The sequence below is a fragment of the Zootoca vivipara genome, chromosome 12, assembly GCF_963506605.1.
Source record: "Zootoca vivipara chromosome 12, rZooViv1.1, whole genome shotgun sequence".
NCBI classification, from domain to species: Eukaryota; Metazoa; Chordata; class Lepidosauria; order Squamata; family Lacertidae; genus Zootoca; species Zootoca vivipara.
The window spans coordinates 34,270,390-34,283,133 of NC_083287.1; the positions used below are offsets into that span (position 1 = coordinate 34,270,390).

The 12,744-nt window shown below is 38.6% G+C and overlaps 1 protein-coding gene across 1 annotated transcript; it reads left to right on the forward strand.

Moving 5' to 3' along the window:
- The first annotated feature begins 96 nt into the window (after nucleotides 1–96).
- SLC25A40 (solute carrier family 25 member 40) lies at nucleotides 97–11,777 on the forward strand. Its single transcript, XM_060280783.1, has 11 exons — nucleotides 97–170; nucleotides 588–709; nucleotides 1,712–1,771; nucleotides 3,410–3,516; nucleotides 4,189–4,256; nucleotides 4,811–4,935; nucleotides 5,884–6,057; nucleotides 7,512–7,621; nucleotides 8,548–8,629; nucleotides 9,310–9,390; nucleotides 10,848–11,777. The coding sequence occupies exons 2-11, from the start codon at nucleotides 613–615 to the stop codon at nucleotides 10,964–10,966; spliced, it is 1,023 nt and encodes a 340-aa protein (XP_060136766.1). The 5' UTR covers nucleotides 97–170; nucleotides 588–612; the 3' UTR covers nucleotides 10,967–11,777.
- Nucleotides 11,778–12,744: the final 967 nt, after the last annotated feature.

A 12,744-nucleotide genomic window follows, 5' to 3' on the forward strand; every position in this document is an offset into this window, starting at 1 on the left:
GGGTGGGCAGCAGCGCTAAGATTGCCCCCTTCTCCGAGGTAGAGCTTGGCTTCCGAAAGGAAGGGCGGACAATTGGGGGGGGGGGAGTTTTCCGAGAGGAGGAAGCGAGGCTCCTTCGTTGGTTTGTGTTTTAGGAGGCGGACGAGGTAGGAGTGTTGGGCCAGGGTGAGGTATGTGACTATAATGGGGTAGCCATTCATATAGCCAGCTCACAATACCAGCACTTAGGAGAGATTCCCGTATTAAAAATGAAATCTGGGATTCTTAAGAACTGAGCATGGTGAAAATGCGAAATATGAGCCTATCATTAAATTAGAAACAACCACTATGTGGCAGTGTATTGCAATAAAATTTTGCCAAGCCGCTGGGTTGTCTACCCGTTTCCTCGAACTGTGTAGGCTGCCAGTTGTCTGAAGATCAAAAACTCAAGCTTTCAGAATTTGATGCAAATACCACAAGTTGTCCTGAACTTGTTCCAAATTTATTGTTGCTAAATGATGTTTCATTATGTTTATTGAGGGGCTTTTTAAATAAATAAATAAATAAATAAATAAATGTGTATGTGGCTGTTTTTTTTTCAAAAACAGGTTATGTTTTTCAAGGAACAAAATTATGGACTCTGAAGAGAATGAAAATGAATTATACAAAATCACAACTTCTCAGCAAGCATTCTCCTCTGCTTGTGGTGCTGTTATTACATCAGTTCTGGGTAAGGAAAAATCTTTGAATCCACTTAGCTCATTATAGCTGCAGCTGCATGTACATAGGCAGTGGTTTACCAACTACTGCTCTTCACTAACCCACACTTGCTACTGTGAAATGTGCAAAACTTAAACCAGGCCCTTCAAGATATACAAAGCAATCTGCCTCAGAAGGGAAGCAGAGCTAATATGCAACACAAAAGGAAAAAGAAACATAAGCAACTTTCTCCTCCAGCACTGTAAAAACTTTGGAAGCCACAACTTTAAACAAAGACAGTGTAAGAGAATAGGGGTGTATGTACAGTATGTGTATGACTGTAATTGTGTTTTTGTTATGTTTTTAAGGGAGGGCATTCAATTTCGTTGTACTATTTAAAGTACAATGACAATAAAGTATCTATCTATCTATATGCAGACAGGTCCTGCTTCATTCCATAGTGAGAGTAGGACCAGAAACAATATTTTGGCTTAGTGCCAAATGACTGTATCCAAACTAGCAATTGTGGTTTGTTTAGTTTCAAAGAGACAAAGATTTGTTCCTGGCTTACCAGTCATGGTTTGTTTAAGCAAAACAAGCAACAATCCCTGGTTTGAATGTAATGCTACACCATGGACTGTAGTTCATTGAGCTCATATAAGAGGAGGCATAAAGTGAGAATGATACCTTCATTCATGGTAAGCCAGTAGAATCCTAGAACTGGAGGCTGGTCTTAGAGTAGAGTTGTTAGAGCATCCACAACCGATGGTTGTCCGGCTTCAGCTTGAAGACATTGAACAGGAGAGCCTCAGGGTCAGTAACTCGTTTCTTTGTTGAATCACTGTTAGCATTAATAAATTTCTCTTTATGCTCAATTGAAATGTGCCTTCTACTGCCCTCTGGCGCAACAGAGAACAAGACTTTGCTGATTTATGTATATTCATTTATTTAGCTTTATTTTTAAATCCTTATTGCCAACTAATTTATGCATTCTAAAGGTTTTCCACAAGACAATTTTTATTTTTTGCTTTAGTGACACCCCTAGATGTTGTTAAAGTTCGACTGCAAGCCCAGAGCAATCCAAACCTGAAAGGTAAAATCCTTATAGATATGCATATGGGATACAGATAAAAGGGTGCCTATTCTGTTTATGTTTTGATAAAATGTGTCTTTAATGGTGGAGAAGAAAGTTTTGTGTGGGGGTCACAGAACTATGAAGGCTATTATGCATGCAAGACTGAGCTTGGTATACTGGTTACTGTTGTATTTGTGAATGATGTTAAAAGGTAAAAGTATGCTTAATTTAAGAGTGAAGAGAGCTTTAACTTCCAATATATACAGTGGCAGAATGGAGTGGTAAATTATGTTTGTTCATCACTATTTCTGCAACAGGAAATATCTAGCAGGTACTTGTATACCTCCCAAATGTATGCTCCATAAGCCAATTAGTATTAATGTATATAAGGGATCTAGTACAGAGTTTCCTTAACTTATTTAATTATGTATTTAAAATATTTATACCCTACCCTTAACCCAAAGATCTCAGGGTGGGGAAAAATCCTTTAAAAAATTGCAATTCGTAACAAATAATAGCAGAATACAACCCACTACAACTGCAAACTCAACCTGAGCATCGTAAACTGCATAGACTGCTTTATTGTAATCAAGCAGTGTAAAGGGCAGGCAGTGTACAAGATACCAGATGACAAAGGTCAAATGAATCCTGCTAGGTAGAAGCTGCCACCACTTCTGTTAGCCCACTCAGCCTGAGTCATAGATGCCCCTATGATTTGAGGAGACAAGAACCCTCTGCATCTCAAGCCCCAAGCCCAAATTACACAGTACAGTAGCAGGTAGCCAAGCGGGCAGGTGCTAGATGCAGAGCCAAAGCTTAACCTCAAGAAACCACGCAAGAATTATAGAAAAAATTCCTTCAGTAGCACCTTAAAGACCAACTAAGTTTTTATTTTGGTATGAGCTTTCATGTGCATGCACACCTCATCAGATACACGAAATATGTGCACATGCACATGAAATCTCATACCAAAATAAAAACTTAGTTGCTACTGAAGGAATTTTTTTATTTTGTTTTGATTCAGACCAACATGGCTACCTACCTGTAACAAGAATTATAGAGATAGCTATGTTAATAGAATGTAGACCTGTTACCAGTGAAATAAGAAAAAAATAAAGTGTGAGAATACATTTGGAAATTTAAGCTAACTCTAATACTTAGTCATTAGAGCTGTTGACCCCACTGAAATCCAGCAAGAAACATCCAGGCATGCATTAGTGTAACATTCCAGAAGTGAGGCCTTAGACAGAAGGCAAAACCACTTTTATGGATAGCTGTAAATTGTTGACTGTGCTACTTCACCATAAGGCACCTGGACTAATTTGCTAGAAGCCCAAGTGATGTTGGAGCTGCTTTATAGGAGACAACCAGGTGACAAGGGGTGACTTCCAATTTATATAAAATCAACTTTATGCATAATGAACTGCCAGCTTTGTGCCCAGGAGTTAAAGCAGAAGAGAACTATTTTTCTAATGAACCAATGGAATATTTTGCAAGTGGTATATGCATTTTGTTAAATAAAATAAATACCTTCCCAAGGCCTGAGTGAATATCACCCCCTTCCACTAAATGTGCCTGAGCCCATGCTTCACACACACACACACACACCGCCCGTTACAAACAACATGACAGGTTTTTTGTTCACCCTTTTATCAGGAAAGGCTTTTTTGGATTCTGATGGCTTGACAGATCATGTTTATCTCTATGAAAATGGAACTGGCAAAACTTTGCATAAGACAGCTGGACGTTTTACTGGCATGACAGTAAGGAGAAACATATTTAATCCTACTAGTTTTAACTCTGAGCACAACACTCTACAGGCTGTTGCTTTTTTCAATAAAAAAAATTATCATAGTATGAATTCAATGTATTTTGTGTTTGGAGCAGAAGCATTGATCATTCTCATTATTGTGGTAAGAGTTGGTGTCTGCCTAGCTTTAAGATAACTCTGCTCCGGGGGCGGGGGGGGGATGTAAGTCAGAAATAAAGCAAACCTTTTTAAAATAGGATCAGCATCAAGGGCTAGTTCTAATTACCAGGAATTACCAATATATGAGTATTGGTAAGAAAAGAAATATGATTTAACTAACTCCTAACACATAACAGGTTGCAAATGGAAGGATCCTGCTTAGCTGTTGTATCCAAAATTACTGCTTTCTGTGCCCTTGGACATTCCTTGTCATAGTCAAGAAATGGCTTCCAAGCTTACTGACTTGGTATAAGATGAGACTAGACTCATACAGATCTGACTTCCCTTAGTCACTAGGCCAATATATTGGACTGGCTGCACCCCGCACGAACTAGTGCATTAGTGTGCAAAATATTTTTAAAATGTTTTTGTAGACTTACCAAAAAATATACAATTTGTAGCTGCAGACCAAACAGGACTTATAGAAATCTGTAACCCTTCCTGTCTTCATATTTGGCTAATTTAGGATGCTTTTGTGAAAATTGTTCAAAGAGAGGGTGTGAGAAGCCTGTGGAGTGGACTACTTCCATCGCTGTAAGTTATATAGTTATTGTCTTCCTATATAGCTTCCTGTAAAGCAGGCCTGCAACAGAGTCTGGCCCTCTGGGTTCCTCTCCTCCCCATCATCTGTAAAACAGGAAGCAGCTGAGAGGGAAAGGCGCTTTGATGTTGTGCCAAGCATGCAGTTACAGGCTCCTTTGCTGTTAGAAGATCTGCTGCAGGAAGGGCAAAATACCTTGGCAGAGACATAGACACGTGCTCCTTGTATATATGGATTTTGCAATTGTATGAATGCAAGTTTTGTAGTGCAATTGCATTTTGAAGTTTGAATAGCTAGCTGTAAGGTAGGGCTTGCGATTCATCTGAGCACTGACACAATTTTCATTCATCTGTTGGGATTATTGAGTTCTTTTTGCTTTCAGCACAGTCAGGATAGATAAAGGGTGTTAGAGGCCTATGGACACCTGGAATAGTTCTGATCTAGACACTCATATTTTAACCAGTTAAACTAGAGGGGCAACAGCTAACTGAGCAAGTAAGTGTTTAATGATTGGCAACTTTACTAAATATTTATACTTTTGTTTTAGAGCAGTTTCAGTTCCAACAACTGTAGTTTATTTTACCTGCTATGATCAACTACATGATACCTTCGGTTCTATAATAGGAGAAGATCATGATTCCGTTCCACTTATTGCAGGTGGCCTAGCTAGATGTGAGTCAGTCTCTGCTCTCTAGTTTGCTGTTAAAACTTTATTTCATGTGGTTTAAAAGAAAGTTTGGATAAGTTCCATTGCTTATAGCTAGCATTTTATAATAACGCAAATGTTGCGAGAGTGTAACCTAGGAAACACTTATATTATTAGCCATTCCTCATACTCAGATATAAGCCCAAAAGATTTTGGCTGGTGCAGGCCTTACACTTTCTCTTAGCCACACTTCAGAACTTGAGATACCTTTCTGAGTTTGTTTGACGCTTTTCTGTACAAAGCGCAGTTGACTCACCTCAGTCTTATCTGCTTTAGGCTTCGGTTTATTAGCCCTCGTCTGTTGCTGGTTCTAGGTGGGATTAGAAGAAAATAATAAAACTGGGTGTCATCAGTATATTGATGTCACTAGACTTTAGAACCTCACATGATCTCTTGCAGCAACTATCTGTAGATGTTGAGTAATAAAATGGAACATTCAGAGTTGCACCAAAGGAATGGTTGTGGTGTTTAAAATACAGTGGAACCTCTACTTACAAATTTAATCTGTTCCGAATGCACATTCGTAAGTAGAAACATTCGTAAGTCGGAACAATGTTTTCCATAGGAATGCATTGGGAATGGATTAATTTGTTCCAGGGCCTTTAAAAAAAGGCACTTTAAAGGCTGGCGGGAGGCCGGCGGCGGCTGCAAAGGCCCGATCCGGCCATAGGGCCGGATCGGCAGGTGGGAAGGCCGCCAGCGGTGGCTGCAGCTGGGGTGGCGGGAGGTCGGCGGCGGTGGGGAGGGCCTGATCTGGCCTTATGGCTGGATCGGCAGCTGGGGGGGGCAGGCATTGAACAAATGGCAGGCATGGATAAAACAGAGAAAGCAAATCTTCTCTTGCAGATGCTACTATGGGAAATGTTCTGTTGAGATAGCTATTGAACATATTGTGTTCCTCCCTTCCCACTTAGTGTGTGCAGCCACTGCAACAAGTCCGATCGAAATGATAAAAACAAGAATGCAGTCTCGGCGGTTGAGTTATAAAATGCTGTTTGCTTGCATTAGTAGTAATGTGACCCAAAGTGGTTGGCTTTCACTCTGGAAAGGATGGGGTCCCACAGTTCTTAGAGATGTACCATTCTCAGGTATGACTTGTTTTGTATTGGTAGTACTTTTGGTTATATTCGCTGATGCAGATTCTTTTCAGATGAAGATTTTGCCAATTTTGGATGTCTGAAAAGGCAAGAGGAAAGAATCCAAATAAGGCACTGCTTTACAAGTATGAAATGTATGGGTGTCTGCATGTAATTAATGAAGGCCAATACGTTTATTTCCTTTCCACCATGACTGAATGTATGAAGCTTTTAAAAAATGTTGAAAAAAAATAAACTTTGATTTTTGGTGGTTATGCCATGCTTCCAATACTAAACAGAGTATTTTCAGGGAGGGTTGAAATAGAAACTGGCCCTACAGCAATGCCCAGCCACACACTGAGCACTGAAGTGCTCTATTATTTTTAAACACTCTGTAGCTAGGTCCATAGCTGCCAAGTTATCCCTTTTTTACAGGGATTTTCCCTTATGCTGAATAGGCTTCCTCGCGAGAAAAGTGAAAACTTGGCAGCTATGGCTAGGTCCACAAGTTTCCAGCCCAACTTTTTTACTATCCCATTTGCCCACATATAAATACAGTGGTACCTCGGTTTATGAACACGATTGGTTCCGGAAGTCTGTTCATAAACTGAAGCGTTCATAAACTGAAGCGAACTTTCCCATTGAAAGTAATGGAAAGTGAATTAATCCGTTCTAGATGGGTCCGCGGCGTTCGTAAACCGAAAATTCATAAACCGAGGTGTTCATAAACCGAGGTTCCAGTGTAATGCTAATTAAAGTAATGGTTTAAAAACAAAAATTCTGTGATTAGAGTATTAAGAGTGACCAAGAAGAACTATTTCTACCTTGAGATAACTCAAGCAACTTTACTTTCATTCCTCCAAATGGCCCCCAATGAAAACCATTTTTGGTCCAAACTCAGATATACAACCTGATCCTACAAATGATTGACTTGGAAGTAAGCACAGTTTTAACTGGTGCTTACTTCTGAGTTCATTGTATAGGAGTATGGTCTTAAGGTTCAAACTAATGCACACTAATATCAGTTGACAACAATTTGACAAGTTGGCTGGCATACCCCCTCCCTGCACATGATTATTATATTTTTATTCCACAGTGTGGCAAGTGACAATGTGACGAGCAATTAGTTTGCTTTGTGGAAGCACAATTGCTTCCGTCTATTTGTTTAACTGCTAACCATATATAGTTGTACCTTGGATCTCAAATGCCTTGGCTCCCGAACAAATCGGCTCCCGAATGATCGAAACCCAGAAGTGAGTGTTTCGGTTTTCAAACATTCTTTTGGAACCCCAACGTCCAACATGAGTTCCGCAGCTTCCGATTTGGAAGTCGGACGGACTTCTGGGACGGATTCCTTTCGACTTCCAAGGTATGACTGTATAGACATGGAAAACCTGATCACTGTAGTTCTCTGTTTTCAGATTGTAAAAAGCCTCTGTTGCATTTTCTGACTTTCTGCCCTATAGCACTGTACTGGTGTAACTATGAATACTTCAAGAAGAAGTTATGCAAGAAATTAGGTAAAAGGGAGCCAACATTCCTTATCACTTTCTCATCAGGAGCAGTAGCTGGTTCTGTAAGTCTAATTTTTGTTGATAACATTTTCATCTAATAGAAATTACGTAATTTTTACATAAGACTTGAAAGTGTATTTGTGTATACAGTAGTCTTGTATATAGAGTGTCATGATAATTTAAATGAGAGGGCAGATCTATACTTAGGCAACAAAATAAGAAGGCATTCTGAATGGGAAACTCCTTGTGCACTTTTAAGGTATCAACAGAGAAGCACCAAATGAAAGAGAAAAAAACTCAGTTTATTAAAGCCAAGGCAAGGCAATGATGTTCTTAGCACATTTATTTGGAACAATGTCCTGTTAATTTCAGTTGTACTTTCTTTGAAGTAAATAGGCTGTGGTTTGGTTGTTTCAACATAAACTCACAGCATTGTTTTATGCATGTTTACTTAGAAGGACCAAGCTAGATGAGATGCTAAACATATCTGTAGTAATCACATTATGGGGAAGATGAAAGCATCCAGTTGTGCTGTTGCAGATGCACTATTATAATATTACATTATTGCACATTTTAAGCCAAGCAAAATGCATAGCACTTCATTCGTATGTATGTTTACTCAAATGTACACACACAAGATTGTACTTTTTATTGCAAATAAAAAGGTTATGATTTGCAGAGTGAAAATTGCTTTGATTCCCACCTAGAACCTAGATGCTGAATTTAACATGGATAAGCTCTCAGTTTAAAATTCAGGATTTTGTATCATCAGTATTTCATGCTATATTAACAGTCTCATGTGTATACTTCACTCTCATTGAGCTAATTGGAACTTAAATATTTTAAATGTATTAGATTGTGTTAGTGCAGTCAAACATGATGCAAGTCAGCACACAGAGAATTGTATTTTATTCTTACACTGAAAGTTGCAATGGAATCTATTTGCCTATGGGTACTGTTAACATTCAAAAAATTAATTACCCCCTAGATTGCTGCTGTATTAACTTTACCTTTTGATGTAGTTAAAACACACAAGCAGACTGAAATGTGGGAACCTGCCAGCACACATGGTAAGTTCTAATTCACCAAGTATTTTTTTCTTTCAGATCCACTATTGAGTACAATATTTATTGAAACACATTCTTGGTGATCTAACCAGCATCATCAATACCTTTGTAACATCATCGAAGGACCACACACTTCGTGGACTGCCCTTAGTGAATATTTTGAAGCTGTAGAATGTGCAGCCTGCTGGCCTCTTTTATATGATCAGGAAGGCAAGAGAATATTCAGCCAGCTCTGAATCAAGTGTGTAATAGTTATTTCCAATAAAGCACTTATTTATTTATTATGTTTTATTGCATTACATTTTGAATTCTATGGTATTAAAATTGTAATACAATAAAATACAATATAAGAAATAAAATTAACAATCACACTGCATCTAGCACATCACATTACAAATACTACAACCTGCAGAAAAATTATTTCATGGTCCAAGACCCTGAGCAATTTTCTTGTGTTCCATGAGAGAAAAAGTTTGGGAACCACTGCTCTTGAACATTCTTGATATAAAAAGGTGAGATAAAAATGTTGAGGGTGGGGGGGGGTTTGAAAGCAGTCCCACCTGAAAATGGTGCCTCCTTGCAAAATTTACCATCAGAGAGATGTGGCTCGGTAGAAGTATAATTGACATTTAATTGTACATCCACAATTTTCTACTCCCATTTAGTAGTTTTGTTTTACTCAGCTTCACAGCAGAGGAGTGTATCGATATGGAAATTAATGAAGAGAATTGTTGCAGAAAACGGATTTACTGGATTATATACTGGTAAATTATTGCTTTCTCACTAAGCTAGAGGTTGATATGTTTTCCATATATTGTTTGTCTTAGGCAGTATCATAGTATCTACAACAGAACTTACTGTGCAGTCCAAATACCCTTCACCACCACCCCACACACCCTGTTCCTGTTCAGTGCCATAGTGGGCCACAAGGTCCTTTCACCCAGTCCTGCCCGCCTCCATCTGTGGTGCAGCACTCCCCGTTCTGTCCGATTTATGGCAGGGGGTGGTGCGGGACTGAACCTGCCTAGGATTCATTGGAGCCAAAGCCAACCCCACTGCCATCACATGACAGCATCATGCCCAATCACTGCAGAAGCTCTGGACTGGGCAGGACTCCAGATGCAGTGGTGGTCCTGCCCAATTGTTAGGAGCAGCTCTGATTAGGAATGCACCTTAAGCTATTTGAAACATTTAGCAATTATGACAGTCTTTCTGTAGTTATGACAATATCTCTTTGTTGTTTTGCATAGCAAAGTTTCCCTACAAACTTTTGCAGTTGTGAAAAGTGGAAAAGAAACTAACTCAGTTATTTAATTGGGGAGGCCTCTGGGGCACTGATCAGTTCCGATTATGAGAAACTGTTAAGCCCCCATGTAAGAATGGGATGCAGGTAAAATAACTACAAAAATTCTGGAGAAACAGCCTTGGCAAATAAAAATGTAGTGTACTTTCACAGTCTCTATGAGAGCCTGAAGCATTACCATGAACATTATTATGGGTAAACAATTAGGGTTGTGTTTTTGAATCTCTCAAAGAATCTATGAACTTTATTATATTAACAATGATTAAGCTCATTCAACTGCATTGTTGATAATTCAGATTTATTAGCCTTACTTTTCAAATGGCTTTGATCTCTTTTAAATCTGCTACAAAGCCACTATTCATATGCTCCGAATATTTTGTTTATGGATGATGGCTCAAGGCTTGACAAACCTGTGCTTTCTGTACATTGTAGGTTTGTTATGTGCAGTGATCTTGTGAGATGGCGTCTGTAAAAATATATTGGTATAATGGTTTCTGCACAGTGATAAATACAAGAGCATTCAGATTGCAAGACTGAACAACAGGAGAAACCTAGCTAATAGTTATAAATGCCAGTACAACAATGCTTCACTATCAATTTTATTGTGTTATATACAATAAGCAAATGAACATACTGTGTGGTCCCTTTAGACTTGAGAATTATGAAATATAGATAATTGGTTCTGGCCCCACTCTGCTCCATCTTTTGTGTGACAGTCCTTCAGATATTTGAAGACAATTATCATGTCCCCTCCCCTCTTCTAGGCTAAACATAACAAATGATTGAAATAAATGGGTAAGTACTACAACACTGTGCCAGTGGTGCAAAAATTTAAGCAATTACATACAGTAGTTTAGTGATGATCTCCCACTAAGTACTTCCATACTCTTGAATAGTTGTAATTTATCTTTTCTGTAGGCATTATTCCAAGACTGACAAAAATTGCTCCTGCTTGTGCCATAATGATCAGCGCCTATGAATATGCGAAGGCTTTCTTCCGTAGAATAAATAAAGACAAAGCTATGAAGAACCTTTAATGCCGATTCTGTAAACTTGGTGGCAGCAGTAAGAAGGTCCATAAGATAATTTTACATCTTAAAAATATAGTTGACAACACCCTTGCATATCATGCATGCCTTCAAGTTCAGGAGGAGAACCTAGTTCTGCAAAAGAAGAATGCTGCACACTCGATGAACTGCTGCAGGCTTCCTCCAGGAAAATCGAAATTTCTTTCATACAGCAGCCACTTGATGTAGCTAACCATATAGCTGGTAACAGTCCAGCTGGTTTTAGCAATATTTTTTCCCCACAGAATCGTATTTTGAAATTATACATACAAGATTGTATTTCCACAAAGGAAATAATGGCTCAGACACTCAAGGCCATATTATTTAGAGTGCCGACATCATGTGATTGAATAATCCAGGTTTACAGCGTATGTGAATAAGGCATAAGAGTAGGACAAACAAAATCCCTTCAGCAGCTATGTTTAATAAGCACAGATCTTAATGAAAACCATGAGAATTTCCTGGTTTGGATATTTCTACACTGTTATGTTACCAAAACCTTTAGCATGCCATTACCCAGAAACTATCACCTTTTTAATTAAACAAGGAAAATGTATTTTCTTAATAAAATAGAAAGTTTACACTTGGTGTCTTTCCAGGACTGATACAGGCGTGCATCCAGTTGTTTTGCAAATGGGTACACACACCTAGCCTAGAATTATGCATGTCATGCTTCCTAGTAAAGGGTTAATAAGCTTCCAATTGTACTTGATAATAACAGTGTATGCACACGGGCAATACATTATTAAATTCATTCAATATCGCACATAGCCAATTATCTTTTGCCAGCTGTAGAAATTACTCTAATATATTCACACAGAGTTTAAATTATTCTGGGTGGTATAACTGTCATTGGGTGGTATACATGTCATTAACTCAACTGGGTGGTATACATGTCATTAACTCAACATTACTCCCCCCCCCAATGTACTCTTAATTGAGATTTAAATACCAATATGACATGTTATTGGTTATATCATAAGGAGAAGAGAAAAGAAAAGGTACATGTAGGAGGTTAAGATATTACGCACTGGGTTTGGAAGGACAAGTTGTTTCAAGGTTAAGGGTAGGAAAATGTTTCAAAATCGTATATACTAATGAACTCATTCTGCAAGTGATTATGCTTGTGTGCCTGAAACCAAACTACACTTACAGGAGGGTGGCAGCTACAGGCTTGGGGAAATACTGAATTTTACAGATGTACAAAGAAATTCAGGAGGGAAGGGAGAAATGCTCCATAGACATGGAATATTGACTGAGTGGAAAATTGGGAAGGGAATTAAAGGACTGGTTGAAATCTGAAAAGGAGCACTCTGCACTGCAGTATTTTGTTGCAGGGCCCACTTCTTAACATGTAAAGAAAACCTTATTTTTTCAGTTAAATATGTAGAGAATTTTCAAAGGGGAAACAGAAGGGTAACTTTCACTATAATGAGAAGGAACATACATTTTACAAGCAGTTGTCTGGAACTTGATTTCTGTGGGAGTGGTTTGTATCTAACTTAGTGAAAGTAAACGAGTGTCAAGATTTGTGATAGAGCTTAGCAGTCAGTGTTGGAAATGAAATAAAGCAGCACTAAATAGGATAGGACTGTGACTAATAGGGAGCTTTCCAAAGCCAATACACTGAATGTTGCAAAGTAAAACCTCTACCACTGCAGCATCTCCATGTACTGAAGTTGAAGGAGTGATAAATTTGGGAGGGGACGGAAGAGAACAAAGACCATTAAAAAAGTTAGCACACCCAC